This window comes from Tinamus guttatus, unplaced genomic scaffold, assembly GCF_059628265.1.
Source record: "Tinamus guttatus ecotype Peru unplaced genomic scaffold, ASM5962826v1 Tinamus_guttatus_pri_ptg001089l, whole genome shotgun sequence".
In the NCBI taxonomy this organism is placed as follows: Eukaryota; Metazoa; Chordata; class Aves; order Tinamiformes; family Tinamidae; genus Tinamus; species Tinamus guttatus.
In genome coordinates this window covers 1,111,785-1,137,276 of record NW_028289623.1, presented here as the reverse complement: position 1 = coordinate 1,137,276, position 25,492 = coordinate 1,111,785, and the positions used below count along the sequence as shown (strand labels likewise).

Here is a 25,492-nt window from a genome sequence, read left to right as displayed (position 1 = left end):
GTGCTGTGGGGAGAAGCTCTGGGTTAGAAGAGAAACCCCCAACAGGGTAGCTTGAGCCTCCCATCAAGAGGATGCTGTATTTTCTGCCTTGGCAACATACCAGAGGTGACTTTTCATCAAGAACACCGAGGCAGGGAACCCCTGATAGAGAGGGAATTGTGATGATTCTGTCCTCTCCCTTTTATTCTCTTTGGGTGGGGTGAAACAGGCATGGATTTGTCAGGTTTAAACAGAGGTTGGAGGCTCATAAACGGTGACACTGAGAGAAGAGCAGTAGTGGGACGACCTGAGCAAATACCTTCACCCACCCTTCAGCCTACAGACAGAGCCAGCATCCCCTTTCCAGCCTCAGCAAGGTTTGTCTCACCTGCAAACACGGAGGTGCCCTGGGCCTGCCTCCTGCCTCCAGGAGGTGTCTGCAGGGCAGAACTGAGGACCCAGTGGGTGGGATAGGGTCTGTGAGAGTCTCTGGCCATGTGAGGGCAGACACGCAGATGGAGGAACAGCTCCCACAGGGGATGGCTCCCCAGAGTCATGGCCACAGGGTTTGAGGAAACTGTCATTTCCAGGACCTCCTCCCCTCTCCCCACCAGCACAACCCTCTGCTCTGTAAGCTGCAGCATCCAGACATCCTTGCAGCATCCTTGGCAGATGGACGTGAAGGAGACACTCCTGAGAGCTCCCTTCCCCCAGGCCTGCCTGGCCCTGCCTCTCTTGGCTCAAATCAGGGTGTTGCTCTGTGTTTCACCATGTGCTTCCCTTGGACTCTCTGGGCAGGCGATTTCTGCTGCATTCCAGACACCGACTCTGTGGGTCCTGCCATGCAGATGTGTCCTTGAATGTGAGGTGCTCAATGACCCTCTGCCCTGTGGTGCTTGGAGCCATGCACAGTGAGGGTTTGGGAATGAGCCAACTCCCTCTTCAGGACATCCCATCCTTAAGACATTAGACCTTTTCTCTTTATTTTTGTTGGTTGGGCTGCAAGCTGCCCCTCCAGAGGGCACAGCTCCCCCATTACGGGTGAGTCTTATGGAGGGGCTCCATGGAGAAGCTCTCCAGGTACTGAGGCCACAGCACTGCTGCTGGGCAGGTGCATGGGAACAGCTGGAATAAGTCCAATATGCTTCTGGCTTGAAGAGGAGGGATGAGACCTCCCTCAGGGACTCTGAGATAGGGCGCTGGGTTGGGCAATTGGTGCTTTGAAAGTGGATTCCTCTGCACTCCTTGGAGTGATTTCTTTCTATGGTAAAATCACTGAAATTGTCCTCTATATCAGAGGTGCAAACACAGGGCAACTGGGAACAGGTCAGCTCTTCTCATTCTGCATTAATGCTACAGTGATCCTGTTTGCCCCTCTATAACCACAGCCATTAACTCAGAGTGCAGTAGCAGTGCCGAGGATTTCTGTCTCCTGATGGCAAACTCACCCAGCACCAGCCACAGCTCAAGACATGGACCTCAATGATGGTTTGACCGATATGGGAGTTAATAAAAATTGTGTGTTAGAGGAGGGTTTATGAGAAAGAATTGCACATGGAAATCTGTTCTAATTTCTCAACAACTCTTTTTACTCAGACAGTCCTGCAGTGGCCTGAAGGAGCTAATGACCAACAGCAGCTCATTCAATGAGTTCCTCCTCCTGCCTTTCGCAGACAGGCGGGAGCTGCAGCTCTTGCACTTCTCGCTCTTCCTGGCCATCTACCTGGCTGCCCTCCTGGCCAACGGCCTCATCATCACAGCTGTAGCCTGTGACCACCGCCTCCACACCCCCATGTACTTCTTCCTCCTCAACCTCTCCGTCCTCGACCTGGGCTCCATCTCCACGACTGTTCCCAAATCCATGGCCAATTCCCTGTGGAATACCAGGGCCATTTCCTACTCAGAATGTGCTGCCCAGATATTTTTCTTCTTCTTCTTATTTGGAGGAGAGTTTTCTCTCCTCACAGTCATGGCCTACGACCGCTACGTTGCCATCTGCAGACCCCTGCACTACAGGGACCTCATGGGGATCCGGGCTTGTGTCAAAATAGCAGCAGCTGCCTGGGTCAGTGGTTTCCTCAATGCTCTCCTGCACACTGGGAACACATTTTCCATACCCCTCTGCCAAGGCAATGTGGTGGAGCAGTTCTTCTGTGAGATCCCCCACATCCTCAAGCTCTCCTGCTCACACTCCTACCTCAGGGAAGTTGGGTTTCTTGTTGTTAGTACCTCTTTAATCTTTGGATGTTTCGTTTTCATTGTGGTGTCCTACGTGCAGATCTTCAGAGCTGTGCTGAGGATTCCCACCGAGCAGGGCCGGCACAAAGCCCTTTCCATGTGCCTCCCACACCTGGCTGTGGTGTCCTTGTTTGTCATTACTGTATTGTTTGCCTACCTGAAGCCTCCCTCCATCTCCTCCCCACTTCTAGATATGGTTGTGTCCATTCTGTACTCTGTGGTGCCTCCTGCCCTGAACCCCCTCATCTACAGCATGAGGAACAAGGAGCTCAAGGAGGCACTGAAGAAACTCATCCAGTGGGTACAAGGTCAGTGGTAACAACTGTTTCATTCACTCACCAGGATATCTGGCATTGAGGCTGTATTTTATACATTTCTTTCTTTTTTACTTCTCTCTTTTACGTCCATCTTAAAATAATAAATAATAAATTAAAGATACCTAGTTTTTGTTATGTCTGCACAGGAATCTCTCATTTAGCACTTAAACACAGACTATGATAAAGCAGGAAGCCAGGCTTCCCCCTTCACTAGCAGAGAGGGGGGATTCTCTGAGCCGCTTCTTTGAGCTCCCTTGGATGTGCCCAGTGCAGGGAGAAGAGTTTCCCTCTGCAGCGTCTTTTCCAGCACTGACACCAAAGGACCTCTGGGGTACAGAGGCACGGCGGGAAAAGGGCAGGTGGGCTGAGACCAGGGGTCCAGTGTTGTTTAGGAGATCTCAGCTCTCGTGGCTATGGTTAGAGTGTCATCTGAAATCTCTCTAATAGGAGAGAAATGGCAACCAAATGCCAGCACAGCTTTCCATGGTTCCATGCAAAGCTCCAACACACAAAACTAAACATGAGTGCATTGAAGGAAAGTCTAGAAGCAGCCTTCCTGTGGCAGTTCATCTTTCTTGAAGACACATTCCAGGAGGGGAGCAGGACTTTCTCTATTTAGAGTTGGCCTCCCCATTTCCATGCTGTCCTTCCACACTTTATTCTGCAGATATGGCCCAGGAACGCTCATAACCTGGTAGAGAGAGGCTTGTTTTTCCTCGTAGCCTGGAAAAACAGGCAGGACCAGTCCTTGGGCTTCCTTAAGCCACAGCTGGATTCCAGAATAACATTTCCATAATAAAAAGGGATCTGCCCTATGATGGTCCTGAATCTGGCCTCTCTTTAGAAACTGGAATCAAAAATTATGCCCAAGGGTGTGCAACCACAAATGGGCCTGCTTTTCTGCTTGTGAACTCCATGAGATCCAGGGGATGACCTCAGCATTCCAGGGTGATCTGTTAGCCTGAATGCAGGGTTCATCTCTCAGTGACCACTGCAGATAGGCAATGGTCTCTGCGTTGCCTGTGCCAGGCTGCCCCACACGTGACTGTGCTGATGAGAGAACCCCCAGGGGATCTCCAGGCACACTGTTTGCTTGGGAGTGGGCACTGAGTGCAGCTTTAACGAAACAGGGATGACTCACACTGCAGGGACCAGAAGGTACAGCACTAAACACAGGTGCATATGGGGAAAGGAGGGCTCTGCAATTCCCAGAGAGGCAGTGGGGACCCAGGAGGCCCAGGGAAGGGGCAGTGGAGGGCGATTCCTGCACCCACAGTGAAACACCACAGGCTGGAGCTAGTGGCCACCCAAAGACATCGCCTGCCATTGCAATATGGTGGGGCACTCTGAGTACGGTCAGACCTCAACCACCAGTATCAGTGGCCACAAGGGCACACTGATGGCTCATGCTCAATTTGTTGCCAACCACGATTCCCAGGTCGCTTTTTGTGGAACTGCTCTCCAACAGGTCAACCCCCAACCTGTCCTGGTGCATGGGGTTATTCCTCCCCTGCAAGATCCTGCACTTGCCAGTGTTGAACTTCATGATGTTCCTCTACCCCAAACTGTCCAGGTCCCTCTTAAAGCCTGCACAGACGTTTGGGCTATCAGCCATTCCTCCCAATTTTCTACCCTCAGAAAACTTGCTGAGGGTGCACTCTGTCCCTTCAGGTCACTGATTAATAAACTGAACAGGTTTTGACTGACTCCTGATACCAATAGTTGCAAGTCTCCAACTGGGCTCTGCACCACTGATCACAACCCTAAAGCCTAAACCCCAAACCCAGCTGCTCACAAGGAGGTGACCTCACAGGTGCAAACCCCATTACATCCCTGATGCTGCCTGTGGCCTTCAGAGACAGCAGCTTCCTCAAACCCCTTCCCCACACAGGAACCACTGCTGCCCTCTCAGCTCCTCTCACCACAGAGACCCCCCCACCCACCGCCCACGCCTGCCTGCCTGCTGCCGGCCAATCAGGCACTCCCAAAGACATGACGTCACAGCGCCATCCCGCCCAGCTCTCTGGCCCTGCCCTCCAGGGCCGCAATGGCCTCCCCAGCCCTTCCCCGCCAGGAGCCCAGCCCGGGCTCAGCAGCTGCTCCGCGGAGATGATCTCAGCAGCGCAGAGCCCCGCAGGGCCCGGCTGCTGCCCAATGAGGCACTGCGGGAGCGGTGACCTCACAGTCACCAGGCAGAGCCAGCCCTGCTGCTGCCCAATCAGCTCTGCCCGCAGCGGGGACCTCCCAAGCAGCAGCCACGCCCTCTCCCTGCAGCTGGCCTATCAGGGGCTGCGGCAGCAGTGACCTCCTCGTGCCCAGCGCAGCCATTGGCTGTGAGGCCCCGCGGGGCTCCTGGCTGTGCTGGGGTCTGTGCGGGGCTGGGGCAGGGAGGGGAGCCCAGCTCGGGGCTGCGGGTGCTGGGGGTGCTGGTGTGGGGCCTTGGGGCCTTGGGGGGCTGTGTGAGCTGCTGTGTTGGGCTCAGCCAGCACTGCCCACCCCGGTGTGGGGGAGAAGAGGGGCAGCCAGTGCCAGGGAAACCTGCCCTGGATTCTGTCCTTCAGCCCCCAGCACCCACACAAGGGTTGGAGCTCTCCTACGGCAGCCTTGGGGCTTGGGGAAGCCCCAGCCCCAGGGGTCCTGGCTTCCACGTTGTCCCCTGAGCAAGGTGGGACCCTCAGGCAGGACTCCTGCAGCAGCCCCCATCCCTGTGCAGCCACTGCCACAGCCCGGGATCCACAGGCATTTGCAGAGTCCTGGGGACCATCTTAGCGAGGAGAAACCCCATCTCCTTGGAATCCTGTCAGAGATGCGGCTTTCTGAGTCACTGCCAAAGGAAGGACTTCTTTGCGTTGCTTGTTAAGTCTGTGGCAGCTCATCAGTGATGCTGTGAGCCCAGCTCTTCATGCCAGGGGTCTTGGCCCATTCTCTCCCCTGTCCCCTCTGCTTCTACTAAGTCACCCATTCCCACATCTCCTGTTTAAAGTGACATTTTCTAACATCCCCTTTAGGGCACTCTCTGGACACATTGTGACTCCTCCCTGTGCAGCTACTGCCACAGCCTGGGATCCACAAGGGGTCTTTGTAGTGACAGTTTCCGTGTGACACCTCCAGAAGGAGCTCCCAAGCTCCGAGCCTTGATGGAGAGCAGCAGGATCACCAGGAACAAGAACTGAGGTCCAGGCTGCAGGTGTTGATCCAGCAGTCCCAATCTCACTCATCAGTCCCCATCTCGTTTGACTCAATCAGCAGTTTGTGAGATGACCGGCTCCCTGCTCTGCAGCTGATGAAGCTGGAGAATATCCCTGCAACCTCCCTTCCTGCAATTCCTCATCTCTGCATGGTTCTGGGGACCGTCTTAAAGTAGAGAAACTCCATCTCCCTGGAGTTTGCCAGAGATGTGGCTTTCCAAGTCACTGCCAAAGGAAGGACTTCTTTGGGTTGCTTGTTAAGTCTGTGGCAGCTCATCAGTGATGCTGTGAGCCCAGCTCTACGGGCTGGGCATCTTGGCACATTCTCTCCCTTCTCCTGTTCTCCTACCTAAGTCTCCCATTCCTACATATCCTGTTAATGTGACTATTCCTAATATCGCCTTAGGACACCATCTGGACACATTGTGACTCCTCCCGATACTCTGTTCACTCAGAGACCCAGTGGCTGGTTTGCCCTTTTAGGGAGATTAAAGCTTGCTCTGTCTCTATGTAGCCTGCCCCATTAGCCAAGTCCTAACTGTATGTAAGGGTTCTATGGACTTAGCAAACATTCAAAGAGTGTCATTATTTTCCATGAAACTATACTCTGCTTTTTTTTTGTTTGTTTCCTTGTAGCTAAAACAAGATCTTCCTATGCCTGTTTGCCGCCAGTTGTCTAAGTAAAGCAGGTGAGAATTGCGACAGGTGAGCTATAACATTGAGTGCAGACTTAGGTGGACTAAGGCTAGCTTTCAGCAAGAGTGACTTAAATTCCCAAGAGGCTGATGAGGGAAAGGGCAGGGCAGGGGAGATGGAAAGGAAAATTGTGCATACATTGCCTGATCTCTGGGACACTGCTTTTCCTGCATTTCTTGACTTTATTAGGAGTCACTCTGGATGGCTGTGAATTGGCAGTGTGCTATCACCTATTCTTTGGAATAATAATGCAAAACCTTAAAAAGATGAAATACTTGTATATGATTGTTGTCTTCAGCTTTAAGCTACACTCCTGAAACCTCTCCTATTAGCCATGGATACTTGAAGGAAATAGCAGGGAGAGTCCTAGTTTATCAGAGCTTTTTTCTTTTTAATGAGCTCCATGCACTACTTGGAACTGAGTCCATGAACTGCAGCTTTGAAAGGAGATTGAAGAAATCAGTGAAGAAGTAAAAATCGGAAGGAAACCCTAAAGGTTTGTAGAGCATTAATGGATCCCACTGAGGCCATTAACTACAACAACTCACCAGGGGCTGATTAAAGCAAAAAAATATAATCATTGGTAATAGATAGGTAGAAGAAAAACTCATGTGGCTCTGATCCTGAATACACCATTGATGTGTTTTATCAAGGAAAATGGTAGAGCACAGGCAGAGAAACCCTGGAAAGGGAGATTCTTTCCTCCATGTGTTGCCCAAGTCTCTTCCTGGCATCAGTGTTTGGGTGAGGGTATGCAGTGCAGAGTGCAGGACAAACACACAACACCTCCCAGGGTCCACAGAAGGATAAAGGGGGCAAAGAAGTCCTGATGATTCCTGGTAGGCCTCGGTGACAGACACAACAGCCATAGTCAAGACGTTAAAGACCTCCATTGTGTTGGGGTCTTGGCAGCGCCCTTGGCCATCTCTACCACAGGTCATCCTAGACCTGCTCCTGTGTCCCTGCAGACTATAGACATCCAATCTGCTTCCCCAGCAAGTTCTCACAAGAGGTTCTCCTTCCCTTCATTGAGAGCTTTTCCATCCTCAGTGGCTGTTTCTTGAATCACAAAGCCATGGGTGGTGACAGACTCGCTCTGGGTGCCCTGTAGCACCACTGCTCCACCCTTCATGTGATATTTCTTCATCCTATTGCCCAATGTGAGCTTACCAATCTGTATTTTGGTCCTGTTTGCTCTTTTCATGCTGCTTCCCACTCTTGGTGTCTCTTGGTATCTTGGAATCTCTTGGTAGTCCCACAATGTGGGGACGAATATAACCTGGTGTGTCACGACAGAGTGGAACGTGAGGAACTGAAGTGCCAGGGCCCGAATGACAGGCTCGAGTTGGGGTTGACTAAGAGATGAATACGACACTGCCTTTGCAGTGCATAACACTCGCCTGTAGAATTGCTCATGCCTGCTCGCATGGAGGCTGATTAAACTGTAGCTTTTTTAAGCTCTTGTGCGGCTGTTTTTGACCTTGAAGGGAACCCTCTCATCCAAGGCCTGGGCTCTGACCATCCTACATGATAGGGTAAGTATGCCACATCAGATGTTACCATTCACACACAAAAAAATGCACGTTATCATGATTTGCTGATTTGGCTCTATAAAAGATGGGCACTCTTACCGCAATTTTGGAGACCTCATGGGTTTATGCACCACGTAAGACCTCCCAGCTGCCGGGAAGTTTCTCCAAATCGCCGCAACAGGGACTCTCCAGCGACTGGGGATCTGGATGATGATGACATATTTAGGCATATTTAGGCAATTGGTGATGTATCTTTTAATCGCTATTCTCTTTCTCATATACTCATGGTTAGGTGCATTACCTTGCTTATTTTGTCTATTGCTAAAACCAGTGTGTAATAAGCTTATTTTGTTAAAAGTATCATTCTGTACTGCCTTAATATTAATAGTGAAATAAGACCATTCTTTCCAGTGGCGTCTGGTTCTTTCCATCACCCCGTCTGCTCCAGAGCTGTGCCGGTGCTCTTCTTTCTCATCATGGTCCTTTGCATGCCCCAAGCCCTCGGCCCCTATGGCCCTGAGTAGCAAGTGTGTGTTATGAGCAGGATGCAAATTATTGCCTGATGACTTTTAAAAGAAGGGAAAGATGCCTCGTCTCTTGATGCTGTCCAAGAAATAGCAGCCCAGCCTGAACCAGGCAATGCCTGTAACAAGACCAAGCAAGATAGAGCAAGGTCCTTCCTTGCACTCAGCTTCTTCTATTCCCAGTTGTCACTTTGACCATGCAGGTGGCAGGCGAAGTTGTCTAAGGTGTGAAACACAGGAATAACACCAGAGGAGAAATTGCCACTTGTGCACTTTGAGATGTGATTGTGACACATGCAATGGTGCAGTGTGACAAACAGAGAAGGGGTAAAGGGAAGCAAGCTAACCATCAGGAGGCATGAAAGCAGTGGGAGATGCAGTGCCATAAATGCAGCATTCCAATGTGAGCCCCTTTTTGCATCTGTCAGGCGGTGCTCAGAGAGTCTCTGATGTGTGAGGGTCGCTTGGCAAGGGCCAGAACCACAAGCAGTGTAACTGGAGGGACTCAATTACTTCCAGTTCATGGAGCTCTGTCAGACGTGGGCACTGAACAGTGCAAGAGAGTCCCCTCAGAGCCCATGGTTTTGTAAGTGTCCAGTTTGCTGAAGTGAGCGCTACTCAGATCCTCCTCCAGCAAGGGAAAGTCTTCCTTTCTCCATTTCTCCATGGTCTCCAGGGCCTAGGATTCCCGAGGGTCACTCTTAGCACTAAAGCTTGCGGCAAAGGTGGCCTTTCCTGTGTCCTCTCTCAGCAGGGCTCTTGGCCCATTTAGCAGCAGGCCCGTATTTTCCCTAGTTCGCCTTTTGTTACTGCTGTATTCTTGTATTTTATTTTAGATAATTATTTATTATTATTTTATCAGGAAGGTAAGAGTAAAAATTCAGAAAGAAATAAATGAAGAGCACATGTTTCGTGCCAAGTACATGGGAATGACAAGTGACTGCACACAGGACAGTTTTTGGCACTGACATTGTACCCATTGAGGAAGTTTCCTCAGTGCCTCCTTGAGCTCCTTGTTCCTCATGCTGTAGACAAGGGGGTTCAGTGCTGGAGGCACCACTGAGTACCAAATGGCCAGTACAGAGAGATCCAGAGCTGGGAAGGATATGGAGGGGTGAGAGGGGGGAATAAAGTGGCTAAGAGTGACATTTCACTGCTCCTGTGACCGGGGGTAGGAGTCAGACCCAACCAAATGGGTATCACGACCTCTAATCCCTCTGGGGGACTGCAGATGACTGCACAGTCCAGGGCACCTGGACTGCAGAACATTTGCAAGAGAGCTCGTTGTGTCCAGTTGTGCCTATACATCCTGCCCCTGGTATTTGATAGATGGTGACCCAGAGGGCTCTCCGTTCTCCCTTCTTCCTGACAGTTGAGTCCTCACTGCCTCTCCTGAGGCGGCAGAGTCCCCTTTTGCCTCCAAATACTCAGTGCTTTACCTCTAAGAAACTCCATCTTTGAGGACCTCTCCCTTTATGAGGCTCTACTCACAGTCCATCCCAGGCATATGCTGTCCCAGCAGGATCTCTGTGCTCTCCTGACACTGCCAGCTTCCCCTCCATGAGAACAGCCATCTGACACTGTGCCTTAATACGTAGGAGAGCTGTGCGTGTGTAAATCCATGACCATTCAGCATCTCCACTATCCTTGGACTCTATTAGATGAATTCCCAAACCAGCCCTTGGTCTCTGAAAGATCATTACATGATTCTGAGCTCTGTGTTGCTGAACCCATGGAGAATCCTGTGCAGCAGGCCCCTGAGGGGTGCAAGTCCTTGGGCCTATTCTTGACACCAGCTATGGAAGAAAAGCCCAGCTTTCACACACTGTACTGATGGAAATTACTTTATTACAGAGATACTGTTAGGGAGTCAGTCCTTTTCCAGCATTTGACACAATTTAGGGTGTCACCATAAAAAGGGGAATGAATACAAGTAGTTGTATAGGAACACGATGACAATTATTATCACTAATAAAAGCCTTAATAAAAATAACATGAAGAAACAATGCTCAATCCAATTACGAGACACAGAAAGAGTCATTTGTGGAGAGTAATGGAAAAATTACCGCAGCTTAAAAAGGTCCCTGAAATCACTTTCCTAATGGCATCCTTGAGCTCCTTGTTCCTCATGCTGTAGATGAGGGGGTTCACTGCTGGAGGCACCACTGAGTACAGAACAGCCAGCACCAGATCCAGAGATGGGGAGGATATGGAGGGGGGCTTCAGGTAGGCAAACAGACCAGTGCTGACAAACAGGGAGACCACGGCCAGGTGCGGGAGGCACATGGAAAAGGTTTTGTGCCGGCCCTGCTCTGACGGGATCCTCAGAACAGCTCTGAAGATCTGCACGTAGGACACCACAATGAAAGTGAAACACCCAAAGCCTAAACAGGCAGTAACCACCCGAAGCCCAACTTCCCTGAGGTAGGAGTGTGAGCAGGAGAGCTTGAGGATCTGGGGGGTCTCACAGAAGAACTGCTTCACCACATTGCCTTGGCAGAGTGGCAGGGAAAATGTGTTCCCACTGTGCAGGAGAGCATGGAGGAAACCACTGGCCCAGGCAACTGCTGCCATTTTGACACAAGCTCTGCTGTTCAGGAGGTTCCCATAGTGCAGGGGTCTGCAGATGGCAACATAGCGGTCATAGGCCATGACTGTGAGGAGATAATACTCAGCTGATACGAAAAAAAGGAAGAAAAAGACCTGTCCAGCACATTCCAAGTATGAAATGACCGTGTTGTTCCACAGAGAATTGTGCATGGATTTGGGGACAGTGGTGGAGATGCAGCCAAGGTCAAGGAGGGAGAGGTTGAGGAGGAAGAAGTACATGGGGGTGTGGAGGCGGTGGTCGCAGGCTACAGCTGTGATGATGAGGCCGTTGGCCAGGAGGGCAGCCAGGTAGATGGCCAGGAAGAGCGAGAAGTGCAAGAACTGCAGCTCCCACGTGTCTGCAAATGGAAGGAGGAGGAACTTGTTGAGGGAGCTGCTGTTGGACATCTGTTCTTTTGGGCTCAGGAAAACTGTGTAGGGAAGAAAAGTCAATAATAGCTTAGAAGAATTTTCTCTAAAATAAGCTTTCCATTTTTCATACAAATGCTTCTAGACCCTGTCCCAACTCTTAGTAATTTCTTCTTCTCACTGTCACCTTCAGTCACCTCCTCAGTCTCTGCTCCACCTGAGTGTTCTGGGAGGAGCCGGAGCCTGAGTTACTCTATGCCAATGTATATAAAGGACCGGTTCTTGATATCTCTCCTTTTCGGAGTTGATGTCACAGGACATCCACCTTTAAAATAAAGGGTCTTTTCATATTCCCACACACACTTCCAAGGAGTTTGGGGTGCAGCAGGGGGTTTTAGCATTTTGTTTTAGAATTATTTATTTTCGAAATTTTTATATTCTGCCACCATACATTGTCAGGTTCTTTGCATGGCTTTATTGGCATGCAGATAAAGACAGATGTCTCTATTCCTGCAAATGTGAAACATTACGCAGACTGGAGATGGAAATGGGGTCTCTGCTGCTTAGGGAACAGTGTGGAGTGCTGTTGAGTCCATCTGCCTTGTTCCAGCAGACAACCCTGGACTCGGTTGAAATCATAGAAGACTGGTTTCAAAGCACTCGTTTAACCCTGCTCTCCCTCTAAGTTCAAGGTGAATACGTGATGAAGAGAACAGGACACTGCTACTGACATGGCAAAGACTCTGTGCACTGAGTCCACTTATGCAGGGCAGCTCACAACCCCAGTAGGACAACAGAGACAGTCACAGGGTCTCCTAAAGGGAGAGTCAACCCCTTTGCAGCCCCTCCAATGACGCTGTCCAGCCCTCTGGACACATTGCCCCTCTTCAGACACATCCATGGCAGGACCTCAGGGTGAGTATCTGAATTTGTAGCTGAAGCCCCAGCTGACTGCCAGGACAAGAGCAGAAAGGAGAGGCAGGGAAATGAGGAGAAACACTGTGACTGCTGCCAAGGGAGGACAGAGAGACAGAGCAGCACCGTCCCCAGGTTGCACCTCCTAGACAGTGTGGACATCCAGGGCAGTGGTTCTCAGACCCTGTGCCTTGCAATGGGAAATGGGCATGTGGCAGGGGAGAGACAGCTCTGCTGTTCTGGAAATCTGACTGCAGAGGAGGTCAGAAATGCCCTGCAGCCCTTCCCCTTGAGAGTGGAGTGAGACTAAGCACAACGAGAATGAGGAGAGCTGCAAAGGGGATATTGCTGCTGCCCACAGGTGAAAAGGCAGTTGAAGGAATATTGTGGGGTCCTCGCAGGCCTATTGATGTCTCAGAGCAGCACTGCACAACTCTCCTTCAGGCGTCTAAACATAAACTGTCCCATTCATTTGCTGCCTTTTTAAAGACACAAAACAAAATCCTAGACTCTGGATATTGCCTTCCCTTTCATAGAAGCTTCCCAAGAGCGTCCTCTTGAAAAGCCCCTTCCAGATATGTTGTGTGGGTGAGGCTGAGCTGTGAGCAGCCCTGACCCAAACAGCAGCCTCTCAGCAGGAGAATGAACCTGCCCAGGGGGGATCTCTCCACCCACCCAGAGCTTCTCCCTGCAGAGCCCTGGCAGGCTGAGTGCTGATCCTCACAGAATCACTGCACCGGGCACACAGCACCCTGGGGCACATGGACACTGCTCTGAAGAACAATGCTCTGAAGAACCTATGTGCCCACATTGCCTTCACTGTCTTGCACCAGCTCCAGAAGAAGCAGCCATGATGCCCTGACGTTGTGATGCTGGGACAGGGAATTTATGTTCTGAAGCATCGACATGTATGCAAAGTAGAAGCAGGGAGAACAATCCTCAAAAAAAAAAAAAAAAAAGATCAGCTGGGAGGGGTGCTGCAGACCCCTCCAGAAACCCCAGTAGCATTACCCTGCAGCTGTCGACTTACCGTGTGAAAGATTGCTCCCACCATGAGCTCTCCTCTGTCCTCCCACTCCACGCTGCCTTTCACCTCTCGGTCCTCTCCCCTCTGCTGTCCGCAGCAGCAGGCAGAGCCCTGCTGCTCTTAGCAGAGGAGCTACTCCTGCACACATCTGTCTCTGGGCAGTGCTGACAGGTTGCCAGGAGCTGTGGCCCAGCTGAATTCATGAATTACTCTGTCCCTTGGGATTCCTCCTTCTGGGATATGTTCCATCAAGTAGTGTAACCTGTTTTCCTTCTGTAAAGAGTACAGGGATACAGATTCCAATGTTGCAATTTATTTCATCAGATAATGATTATCTACCAAAGTTAGAAATGTCCTACGACAAGTCCTGATTCACATCTCTTAACTAGGCAGGACACCCAGACAGGGATAAGAAGGGATCTTGTTGATACATGGTGCATATATGATTCAGATGACTTATTCAGATGGCTTATTGGGGCTCCATATGTCTGTTCAGAAGCACCAGGTTTGGAGAAGGATTCAGCTAACTCATGAACTCCACAAATATATGGCAGGTGGGATTCCCCTTACCAGGCTAAGCATGCACATGGTCTGCTTGCAAGCTCCTGGCCTAAAGATCCTAATGGAATCACTGGAGATATAGCTTCAGTGGGAGGCCAGGTCAGGAATTTCCTTGGTCATCTCTTAGGACCCTGGATGCCTTCTATCCTACTAGAGCAGCACTCACAATAAAGCTGAGGGATAGGCAGATCCCTACAGCTCAAAAAGTTGATATATTCCAGTGGAGACCATTTATAGAATCACAGTATGGTTGAGGTTGGAAGGAGCTTTGCAGATGATCTAGTTCAAACCCCTTGATCAAGCAGTGTCACCTACAGCACGATGCACAGGATCCTGTCCAGGCAGGTCTGGAATATCTGCAGAGAAGGTGACTGCACAACCTCTCTGGGCAACCCATGCCAGTGCTCTGTCACCTTCACAGTCCAGATGCTTTTCCTCAAATTCAGGCAGAATGTGCTCTGCTTCAATTTGTGTCTGTTGCCTCTTGTGCCATCACTAGTCACCACTGAAAATAATCTGGGCCATCCCCTTCTGCTCTTGGCATCCTCCCTTCAGGTATTTGCATACCCTGATGAGATCACCTCTCAGCCTTCTCTTCTCCAGGCTAAAACAGGCTCAGTTCTCTCACATTCTCCTCATAGGAGAGATGCTCCAGCTCCCGGATCATCTTTGGACATAGTAAATGTCTTTAGACATATACTGGGCTCTCTCCAGTAGCTTCATGTCCCTCTTGTACTGCGGAACCCAGCACTGGACACAGGACTCAAGGGCTGGCCTCCCCAGGACCTAGTAGAGAGGCAGGATGACCTCCCTTGCCCTCCTGGCAACGGTCTTCCTACTGCACACCACGAGATCATGGACCCCCAGGTCCTTCTTTGCAGAGCTGCTTTGCACCCTCGTGATCTTCAAGGCATGTTCTGCCTAGCAGCAACCTTTGGCCTCAGGGGCTGCTCTGCCAGCAGTCTGCAGGTGCGCAGACAGGCTTCAAGGGGGCTTGAGTGAGAGAAGGCACCTTTCTCTGGTTGCAAGGGGCGTTTGGAGATCATCTAGTCAGATGATGGTCAAGTCAAGGTTTGCAAGCACCTGGGAGGCCAGCAGCAGGCACATGGCACTACTACTGCTTGGGAGGGGGTTCACATTGTCTGTGCTCCTGACTGGACAGCACCAGGCATTAGCAGGTACATCCATGTCTGTGAGGGTGACTGTGAGCTCTGCTCTTTGCTGAGTCACGGGCAGGTCAGCAAGAGGCGCCTGGCTGGGCAGTTCCTTGGGAGGTCCCTGCTGGCAGAGCAGCTGCGAGGCCAGCGCTGGCCCATGGCTGGGGACGGGCTCTGAGGCCGCTCCTGTCCCAGCAGCAGCGCAGCCGGCAGCGGGGTCTGGTGCAGACACGCGGGGAGGTCCCTTGTGTGCGCGGAGCTGCCGGGGCAGCAGCAGGCGCTGCCTGTGAGGCCAGGGGTGTCTCAGCAGCGGGCAGGGACACGGAGGACATTGCGGGGACGCTGCCGGGAGGCCCCTGCTCTCTGCAGGGCTGGCTCTGTGCTGACGCGTGGGCGTCGGCTGGTGACGTCACTGCTGCCGCAGCCCCTGATAGGCCAGGCCGCGCAGCTGGTTGTGATGTCAGCAGCCCCTTCCTGGCCGGGGCGGCTCTGCCGAGGAACCTGGTGTCCCTGCAGCCCGCGGCGGCAGCAGCCCACTCTGGGCTGTGCGCGAGCAAGGTCCCCCTGCCCGAGGAGCTGCTGGGCCAGCAGGAGGCTCACGGCGGGTGCTGGCGCTGAGGTCGCTGCTGCCAGAGCAGTGAGGGGCCAGCAGCAGCGGCGGGGACGAGAGGGTTTGCTGAGGGTGCCCCGTGGAGGGGCTGACACCTGCAGAGCTCTGCAGCCCTGGAGAAAGGCAGCTCCTTAAGCAAGAGGAGGGAGATGGAGCACTTAGCAATAGGAATTTGTGCCGCTGTGAGCATGATCTTCTCTGTCAAACGTGGACCAGGAGCAGAGACTTGCGGCCAGCTACCATTGGACCAGGGAGTCCAGCAAGACCTTTTAGGCTGCTAAATGAATCCAGTGCCTGAGTGAGCATGGTGTAACGAGAGCAGCACCATTAATAACCAGGCTCTTTGTCTCTAGTAATTCCCCTCCCTGTCCAACAGGAGGGATCTTGTGAGATTTTCCTACGGGGTTGGGACTGGGTCTCTGTCCTTCATGGGTCCACCTGCTTTTATGGTCTAGGTAGGACTGAAAGATATTAGAGGTCTGTGACTTTCTATCCAAGCAAGTTCTCCTTGGAGAACAGTTACAAATGCTTTAGCAGGAGACAGAAGGAATGTCCCTCCAACAAAAGGGAGCTTGGAGGCTGCTGCCTGATGGACGCTGAGGTTCAGGCCTGAAGCTTCCTCAGCGCTTGCGAGGATCTGCATCCAGATATCCCAAGTGGTCTGTGCAATACATACAGATAGGTATCTTGGAGTACGTAGTAGAGTAGAAGAGGTAATTTCTCAGGTGGAACTGAGAAGAACTGGTGTGGGATGCGGTCATGGAGTCCTGGACAGCTGGTGCCATTGCAGGTGCCCTCGTCCTCTCTGCTCAGCCTCCCTCTGCAGCTCTGATGGTCTCCAGTCTCCTGAGGTTTCTGCAAGAGCTGCCAGGCCCAGGCAGCTCCCTCAGATACCCCGGGGCCTCTCCAAGTTCTAATTTTAATTGCAATATTTTCCTGTCACCTGTTACAAGACTGAGAGTATGAAAAAAATTCTCTGGAAAGTGCATATGGGTAGATAAAAAGAGCCCCACATGTTCTTGGCTAGAAGTGGAGCTTGGAGACCTCCCTCAAGCGCCCTGAGAAAGGGAGAGAAGTTGGAGATCAGGGGTTTTGAAACTGGACTGGTCTGCTCTTAGGAAGGGCTGGGTTCTTTTTAGGGGAACTTATTTAGGGTGATCATCATGAAGTTCAAAGAGATGTGGGCACATGATGCTGGAAGCAAGACTAACAGGCAGACGAACTGTCCTCACTCTGCACAAGGTGACGGTGAATCCATTTTTTCTCAAGATTCCTAGTAGAAATGCTGAAAATTTCTTCCTCTGAGGAACACTCCCCAGGTGGTATTTCACCTAATCTGCTGCTATTGCAAGAGCCCTGGGGTCACTCTGAGAACCAGTCAAGAGCACAGACAGATCAGTGACAGGGAGCCCCATTTTGCCGGGTCTGCTCCCCACCCCAACCACCAAGACCACTGTGGAGTTAGGAGTCACCCCATGGCCTTATGGCCCCACAGCCCCACTTGTCTCCCTGGAGATTTTCTGACACCAATTGACACGGGGAGAAAAAGCTACCAAAGGGGTTTGTTTGAAGCAGGCAATGGCTGCTGGCGATGTTGGCGAGTTTGGTTTCTCTGGGCACATGGGTGCTGTCTCTCAGCTCTGCTCCAGCCTCCATCTCAGGGGACCTGTCTGGCCTGTGCGCCCGCTCTCTGCCCCTCTCGCTGCCCCGCGATGCAGCGGCAGCAGAACGCTCTGCGCAGAGCCCGAAGCGCCGTCCTGAGCCGCGAGCGCCATCGCCAGGGAGCCGCGATGTCCGGGAGGGCAGCGATGCCTGTGGTGGGAAGCAGAGCTGTGGGCAATGGGCTGCACGGGTGCAGGGCTGCACCTGTCTGTCCCTGCCGCCAAGGACTTCCTGAGGGGTTCTGTCCTCAGCACAGCAATTCCCGAGCACTTCCTGCTGCCGGCCTCGGTGCCACCCCCTGTGCCAGGACAGGCCACTGTCCCCAGCAGGGCTCTCCACGCGGGTACGTACCTGCCTCAACGTCGGGTGTGGGGCTGCAGGAGGAGTGTGACTTCTCCTCCTCCTGGGGCTCCAAGGCCACCTGCATGGGCAGAGCAAGAACACGCACTCGTCAGCCATAAGGTGGACCTGCTGAGGGTCCCAGTGCCCCAGGCTGCACAATGGCAAAGGGTTTGGATCAGAGGAGGCTGCCCATGGCTGCACGTCCCAAGGGAAGGGACCTGCGGCTGGCACGGCAATGGGACAGGGCTCCTTGTGGGGCCGTAGTAGGAGGGCTGGGCAGGAGGAACGATTGCATGCATTTCCCTGCATGCGCTTCTGCCCTTTATGTGGGGACCTGGGGGGCTGTGTGAGCTGCTGTGTTGGGCTCAGCCAGCACTGCCCACCCCGGCGTGGGGGAGAAGAGGGGCAGCCAGTGCCAGGGAAACCTGCCCTGGATTCTGTCCTTCAGCCCCCAGCACCCACACAAGGGTTGGAGCTCTCCTACAGCAGCCTTGGGGCTTGGGGAAGCCCCAGCCCCAGAAGTCCTGGCTGCCGCATTGTCCCCTGAGCAAGGTGGGACCCTCAGGCAGGACTCTTGTGGCAGCCTCCAGCCCTGAGCAGCTGCTGCCACAGCCTGCGATCCACAGGGGTCTTTGCAATGATAGTTTCTGTGTGACCCCTCGGGAAGGAGCTCCCGAAGCTGGGAGCCTTGGTGGAGAGCAGCAGGATCTCTGGGAACAAGAACTGAGGTCCAGGCTGTGGGTGTTGATCCAGCAGTCCCCATCTCACTCATCAGTTCCCCCATCTCATTTGACTCCATCAGCAGTTTGTTAGATGACCAGCTCCCTGCTCTGCAGCTGATGAAGTTGGGGAAAATCCCTGCAGTCTCCCTTCATGCTCTTCCTCATCTCTGGAGCAGAGTCCTGGTTACCATCTTAAAGAAGAAAACCCCATCTCCCTGCAACCCTGTCAGAGATGTGGCTTTCCAAGTCACTGCCAAAGGAAGGACTTCCTTGGGTTTCTTATTAAGTCTGTGGCAGCACATGAGTGATGCTGTGAGCCCAGCTCTGCATGCTGGAGGTCTTTCCCACATGTCCTGTTTAAAGTGACAATTTCTAACATCTGCGTTGGACACATTGTGACTCCTCCTGATGCTCTGTTCACTCAGAGGCCCAGCGGCTGGTTTGCCCTTTGGGGAGGTTAAAGCTTGCTCTGTCTTTCTGCAGTCTGCCCCATTAGCCAAGACCTTACTATATGTACAGACTGTATGGATACATTCAAAGAGTGTCGTTATATTCCATGAAACTATACTCTGCTTTGTTTTTTTTTATTTCTTGCAACTAAAAGAAGATCTCCCTGTACCTGTTGGCAGCCAGTTGTCTAAGTAAAGCAGGTGAGAATTGAGGCAGGCGAGCTATAACATTGAGCGCAGACTTAGGTGGACTAAGGCTAGCTTTCAACACGAGTGATTTAAATTCTCGAGAGGCTGATGAGGGAAACGGTAGGGCTGGGGAGTTGGAGAGGAAGATTGTGCATACAGTGCCTGATGTCCGGGACACTGCTTTTCCTACATGTGCTGATTTCATTAGGAGTCACTCTAGATGGCTATGAATTGGATGGTGTGCTGTCACCTATTCTTTAAAATAATAATACAATACTTTAAAAAGATGAAATACTTGTATATAATTGTTGTCTTCAGCTTTCAGCTACACTCCCCAAACCTCTTCAATTAGCCATGGACACTTGAAGGAAATTGCAGGGAGAGTCGTGGTTTAACAGGGCTTTTTGCTTTTGAATGAGCTCAATGCAGTATTTGGAGCTGAGTCCATGAATTGCAGCTATTGAAAGGAGATTGAAGAAATCCGTGAAGAATTCAAAGTGAGAAAGAAACCCTAAAGTTTTGTAGAGCATTGATGGATCCCACTGAGGCCATTAACTACAACTCACCAGGGACTGGTTAAAGCTAAAAAATATAATCATTGGTAATAGTTAGATAGGGAAAATACTCAGGTGGCTCTGATGCTGAATACACCCTTGATGTGTTTTGTCAATACACATTGGCCAAGCACAGGCAGAGAAACCCTGGGAAGGGAGATCCTTTCCTCCATGTGTTGCCCTTGTCCTCCCTGGCATCAGTGTTTGGGTGAGGGTGTGCAATGTCGAGTGCAGGACAAACACACGACAGCTCCCAGGGTCCCCAGAAGGATAAAGGGGGCAAAGAAGTCCTGATGACTCGGGGTAGGCCTCAGTGACAGACACAACAGCCATAGTCAAGAGGATTAAGACCTCCATTGTGTTGGGGCCTTGGCAGCGCCCTTGGCCATCTCTACCACGGGTCATCCTAGACCTGCTCCTGTGTCCCTGCAGACTATGGACACCCAATCTGCTTTCCCAGCAAGTTCTCACAAGAGGTTCTCCTTCCCTTCCTTGAGAGCTTTTCCATCCTCAGTGGCTGTTTCTTGAAACACAAAGCCATTGGTGGTGAAAAACTTGCTCTGGGTGCCCTGTAGCACCACCGCTTTACCCTTCAAGTGATATTTCTTCATCCTATTGCCCAATCTGAGCTTCCCAAGCTGTATTTTGATCCTGTTTCCTCTTTTCATGCTGCTTCCCACTACCAAGGAAATCTCTTGGCAGCCCCACAATGTGGTGACGAATATAACCTGGTGTGTCACGACAGAGTGGAACGTGAGGAACTGAAGTGCCAGGGCCTGAATGACAGGCCTGAGTCGGGGCTGACTTAGAGATGAATACGGCACTGCCTATGCAGTACACAGCACTCACCTGCAGAATTGCTCACTCCAGCTTGCACGGAGGCTTATTAAACTGCAGCTTTTTTACGCTCTCGTGCGGCTGTTTTTGACCTTGAGGGGAACCCTCCCATCCGAGGCCTGGGCTCTGACCAGATCCCCATCCCACATGATAGGGAAAGTATTCCACATCAGATGTTACCGCTCACAAACCAAATGCAAGTTATCATGATTGCTGATTTGTCTCTATAAAAGATGGACACTCTTACTGCGATTTTGGAGACCTCACGGGTGGATGCACCACATAAGACCTCCCATAAGACCTCCCAGTTGCTGGAAAGGTTCTCCAAATCCTCGCCACAACAGTGACTATGGATCTGGATGACAGTAACATATTTAGGCAATTGATGATGTATCTTTTAATCACTATTCCCTTTCTCATATATTAATGGTTAGGTGCATTAGCTTGCTTATTTTGTCTGTTGCTAAAACTGAGTGTGTAATAAACTTATTTTATTAAATGTATCATTCTGTACTTCCTTAATATTAACAGTGAAATTAGACCATTCTTTCCAGTGGTGTCTGATTCTTTCTGTCGCCCCATCTGTCCCGGTCAATTGGCAAAACACCATGTTCTTTGCAGATGCCCATTGCAGCTCTCAGGATGCAAGGTTGGCCTCTGATTTTCAGCCTTGCAGGCCACAGTATTTCTGAAGGCAGCTGTACTTCTGGTCTGGTGTTGCTTCCTGCAGGTGGTCACCCTCAAATCAAGACCAGTTGGAGGGGGCCAGAAGTGTTTCCAGCCAGCTCTGAAGAGGTACCAAGGACACAAGTTGCACCTGGAGTTCTCTCAGGGAGCAGTTGCCTGCTCCAAGGTAGTGAGGAAGCAAGTGTTAGTGTACTCTTCATTTGGTAAACAAGTGTCCTGGTTTTCACTCGATGTTTCTTACTCGGGTCACAGATACCTCCTTCCTACATCTTGTGGTGTAAAGAATGAAGACAACTCTCCGGTGCTCCATGCTTTCTGTCCTTTCTTTTGTCCAAACCTGATTTCTGGGCTCTACATAGCAGTCAGCAGATGGCCTGGAGGTGTGGATCTTGTCACCTCGGGTCCTGCCTTAGAGCCTGTTCACTTAAAATGCAGTGGGCATTGGTGGCAAGTAAAACTGTCTTTTCTTTTGCCAGGGTCAGGGAGGACAAAGAGCAGGTCCAGTCCTTGTGGTTTTGTTCTGATTGCAGGCCAAGATTGTTCAGTGTGTCGTGACTCAACTGTGCTTTGGTAACATCCATGAGCTGCTGTAGGTTCAGACAAGCCCTGGAAGCAGCAGTCCTCTTCCCCTGTGACCCTCTTCATCCTGCCGGGGCTCATTTTCAGGCAGAAGTCCCTCTCAGCACACACACCCCCATCCTGTGAAAGGCAGGAGTGCAGGACTGTAGAGGAAGGGCCACATGCTGTGTGTGACAGCATGGCTTTCCATCCCTGTGGGTGACTGTGACACCACCCACTAATCTCCCTCCAAGGGGAAAAAGAGATTAGTTCCAGTGCTGAGCTGTGCTGGTGCTCTTCTTTCTCATCATGCTCCTTTGCATGCCCCAAGCCCCCTGCTCTTATGGCCCTGAGTAGCAAGTGTGTGTTACAAGCAGGATGCAAATTGTTGCCTAATGACTTTTAAAAGAAGTGAAAGATGCCTCTTCTCTTGCTGCTCTCCAAGAAAAAGCAGCCCAGCCTGAACCAGGCAATGCCTGTAACGAGACCAAGCAAGGTAGAGCAAGGTCCTTCCTTGCGCTCAGCTTCTTCTATTCCCAGTTATCACCCTGACCATGCAGGTGGCAGGAGAAGTTGTCTGAGGTGTGAAACACAGGAATAACACCAGAGGAGAAATTGCCACTTGTGCACTTTGAGATGTGATCGTGACACATGCAGTGGTGCAGTGTGACAAACAGAGAAGGGGTAAAGGGAAGCAAGCTAACCATCAGGAGGCATGAAAGCAGTGCGAGATGCAGTGTCATAAATGGAGCATTCCAATGTGAGCCCCTTTTTGCATCTATCAGGCGGTGCTCAGAGAGTCTCTGATGTGTGAAGGTTGCTTGCCAAGGGCCAGAGGTACAAGCAGTGTAACTGGAGGGACTCGATTTCTTGCAGTTCATGGAGCTCTGTCAGATGTGGGCACTGAACAGTGCAAGAGAGTCCCCTCAGAGCCCATGGTTTTGTAAGTGTCCAGTTTGCTGAAGTGAGCCCTACTCAGATCCTTATTCCAGCAAGGGAAACTCTTTCTTTCTCCATTTCTCTATGGTCTCCAGAGCCTAGGATTCCTGAGGGTCACTCTTAGCACTAAAGCCTGCGGCAAAGGTGGCCTTTTCTGCGTCTTCTCTCGCCAGGACTCTGGGCCATTTATCAGCAGGCCCGTATTTTCCCTAGTCAGCCTTTTGTTCCTGCTGTAGTGCTCTATTGTATTTTAAAAAATTATTTATTATTATTTTATCAGGAAGGTAAGAGTAAACATTGAGAAATAAAGAAATGAAGAGCACATGTTCATGCCAGGTACATGGGAATGACAAGTGACTGCACACAGGACAGTTTTTGGCACTGCCATTGTACCCATTGAGGAAGTTTCCTCAGTGCCTCCTTGAGCTCCTTGTTCCTCATGCTGTAGACAAGGGGGTTCAGTGCTGGAGGCACCACTGAGTACTCAATGGCCAGTACAGAGAGATCCAGAGCTGGGAAGGATATGGAGGATTGAGAGGTTGGAATAAAGTGGCTAAGGGTGACATCTCACTGCCCCTGTGACCAGGGGTGGGAGTCAGATCCAACCAAATGGGTATCATGACCTCTAATCTCTCCGGGGGACTGCAGATGACTGCACAGTCCAGGGCACCTGGGCTACAGAGCATTTCCAAGGGTGCTCGTTGTGTCCAGTTGTGCCTATACATCCTGCCCCTGGTATTTGATAGATGGTGACCCAGAGGGCTCTCCGTTCTCCCTTCTTCCTGACTCTCAGAGTCAGTCCTCACTGCCTCTCCTGAGACTGCAGAGTCCTCTTTTGCCTGTGAATACCCAGTGCTTTACCTCTAAGAAACTCCATCTTTGAGGACCTCTCCCTTTATGAGGCTCTACTCACAGTCCATCCCAAGCATATGCTGTCCCAGGAGGATCTCTGTGCTTTCCTGACACTGCCAGCTTCCCCTCCATGAGAACAACCATCTGACACTGTGCCTTAATACGTAGGAGAGCTGTGCATGTGTAAATCCATGACCATTCAGCGTCTCCACTATCCTTGGACCCTGATAGGTGAATTCTCAAACCAGCCCTTGGTCTCTGAAAGATCATTACACGATTCTGAGCTCTGCGTTGCAGAAGCCATGGAGAATCCTGTGCAGCAGGGCCTTGAAGGGTGCAAGTCCTTGAGCTTATTCTTGACACCAGCTTTGGAGGAAAAGCCCAGCTTTCAGGCACTGTACTGATAGAAATTACTTTATTACAGAGATACTGTTAAGGATCCAGTCCTTGTCCAGCATTCAACACAATTTAGGGTATCAGGTGAGACAAAGCAGACACCGTAAAAAGGGGAATGAATACAAGCAGTTGTGTAGGAACACGATAACAATTATTATCACTAATAAAAGCCATAATAAAAATAACATGAAGAAACAATGCGCAATCCAGTCACGGAATACAGAAAGAATCATTTGTGGAGTGATGTGGAAAAATTACCACTGCTTAAAAATGTTCATGAAATCACTTTCCTAATGGCATCCTTGAGCTCCTTGTTCCTCATGCTGTAGATGAGGGGGTTCACTGCTGGAGGCACCACCGAGTACAGAACAGCCAGCACCAGATCCAGAAATGGGGAGGAGATGGAGGGGGACTTCAGGTTGGCAAATGCACATGTGCTGAGAAACAGGGAGACCATGGCCAGGTGTGGGAGGCACATGGAAAAGGCTTTGTGCCGGCCCTGCTCTGACGGGATCCTCAGAACAGCTCTGAAGATCTGCACGTAGGACACCACAATGAAAGTGAAACACCCAAAGCCTAAACAGGCACTAACCACCCGAAGCCCAACTTCCCTGAGGTAGGAGTGTGAGCAGGAGAGCTTGAGGATCTGGGGGGTCTCACAGAAGAACTGCTCCACCACGTTGCCTTGGCAGAGTGGAAGCGAAAATGCGTTCCCAGTGTGCATGAGAGAATTGAGGAAACCACTGGCCCAGGCAACTGCTGCCATTTTGACACAAACTCTGCTGTTCAGGAGGTTCCCGTAGTGCAGGGGTCTGCAGATGGCCACATAGCGATCATAGGCCATGACAGTGAGGAGATAATACTCCGCTGATATGAAAAAAAGGAAGAAAAAGACCTGCCCAGCACATTCCAAGTATGAAATTACCCTGTTGTTCCACAGAGAATTGTGCATGGATTTGGGAACGGTGGTGGAGATGGATCCAAGGTCAAGGAGGGAGAGGTTGAGGAGGAAGAAGTACATCGGGGTGTGCAGGTGGTGGTCGCAGGCTACGGCTGTGATGATGAGGCCGTTGGCCTGGAGGGCAGCCAGGTAGATGGCCAGGAAGAGCGAGAAGTGCAAGAGCTGCAGCTCCCGCCTGTGTGAGAACGGCAGGAGGAGGAAGTCGTTGATGGAGCTGCTGTTGGACATCTGTTCGACTGGGCTCAGGAAAACTTTGTAGGGAAGAAAAGGCAATAATAGCTTAGAAGAATTTTCTCTGAAATAAACTTTCCATTTTTCATAGAAATGCTTCTCGACCCCATCCTCTATCTCAGTAATTTCTTCTTCGCACTATCACCTTCAGTCACCTCCTCAGTCTCTGCTCCACCTGAGTGTTCTGGGAGGAGCCGGAGCCTGAGCTACTCTACGCCAATGTGTATAAAGGACTGGTTCTTGATATTTCTCCTTTTTGGAGTTGATGTCACAGGACATCCACCTTTAATATAAAGGGTCTTTTCATATTCCCACACACACTTCCAAGGAGTTTGGGGTGCAGTAGGGGGTTTTAGAATTTTGTTTTAGAATTACTTATTTTGGAGATTTTTAGATTCTGTCACCATATCT

The 25,492-nt window shown here is 51.1% G+C and overlaps 2 protein-coding genes across 2 annotated transcripts; one reads left to right on the top strand and one right to left on the bottom strand.

Annotated features, from left to right (window-relative positions):
• The first annotated feature begins 1,603 nt into the window (after nt 1–1,603).
• On the top strand, nt 1,604–2,536 carry LOC148590801 (olfactory receptor 14J1-like). The gene has a single exon (XM_088538590.1). The coding sequence runs from the start codon at nt 1,604–1,606 to the stop codon at nt 2,534–2,536; it is 933 nt and encodes a 310-aa protein (XP_088394716.1).
• A 7,975-nt stretch (nt 2,537–10,511) lies between these two features.
• LOC148590800 (olfactory receptor 14C36-like) lies at nt 10,512–11,471 on the bottom strand. Its single transcript, XM_088538601.1, has one exon. The coding sequence runs from the start codon at nt 11,469–11,471 to the stop codon at nt 10,512–10,514; it is 960 nt and encodes a 319-aa protein (XP_088394727.1).
• Nucleotides 11,472–25,492: the final 14,021 nt, after the last annotated feature.

Excerpts from the sequence above, each read along its gene's own strand:
- LOC148590801 (XM_088538590.1), top strand. The coding sequence starts at position 1,604 with ATGACCAACAGCAGCTCATTCAATGAGTTCCTCCTCCTGCCTTTCGCA.
- LOC148590800 (XM_088538601.1), bottom strand. The coding sequence starts at position 11,471 with ATGTCCAACAGCAGCTCCCTCAACAAGTTCCTCCTCCTTCCATTTGCA.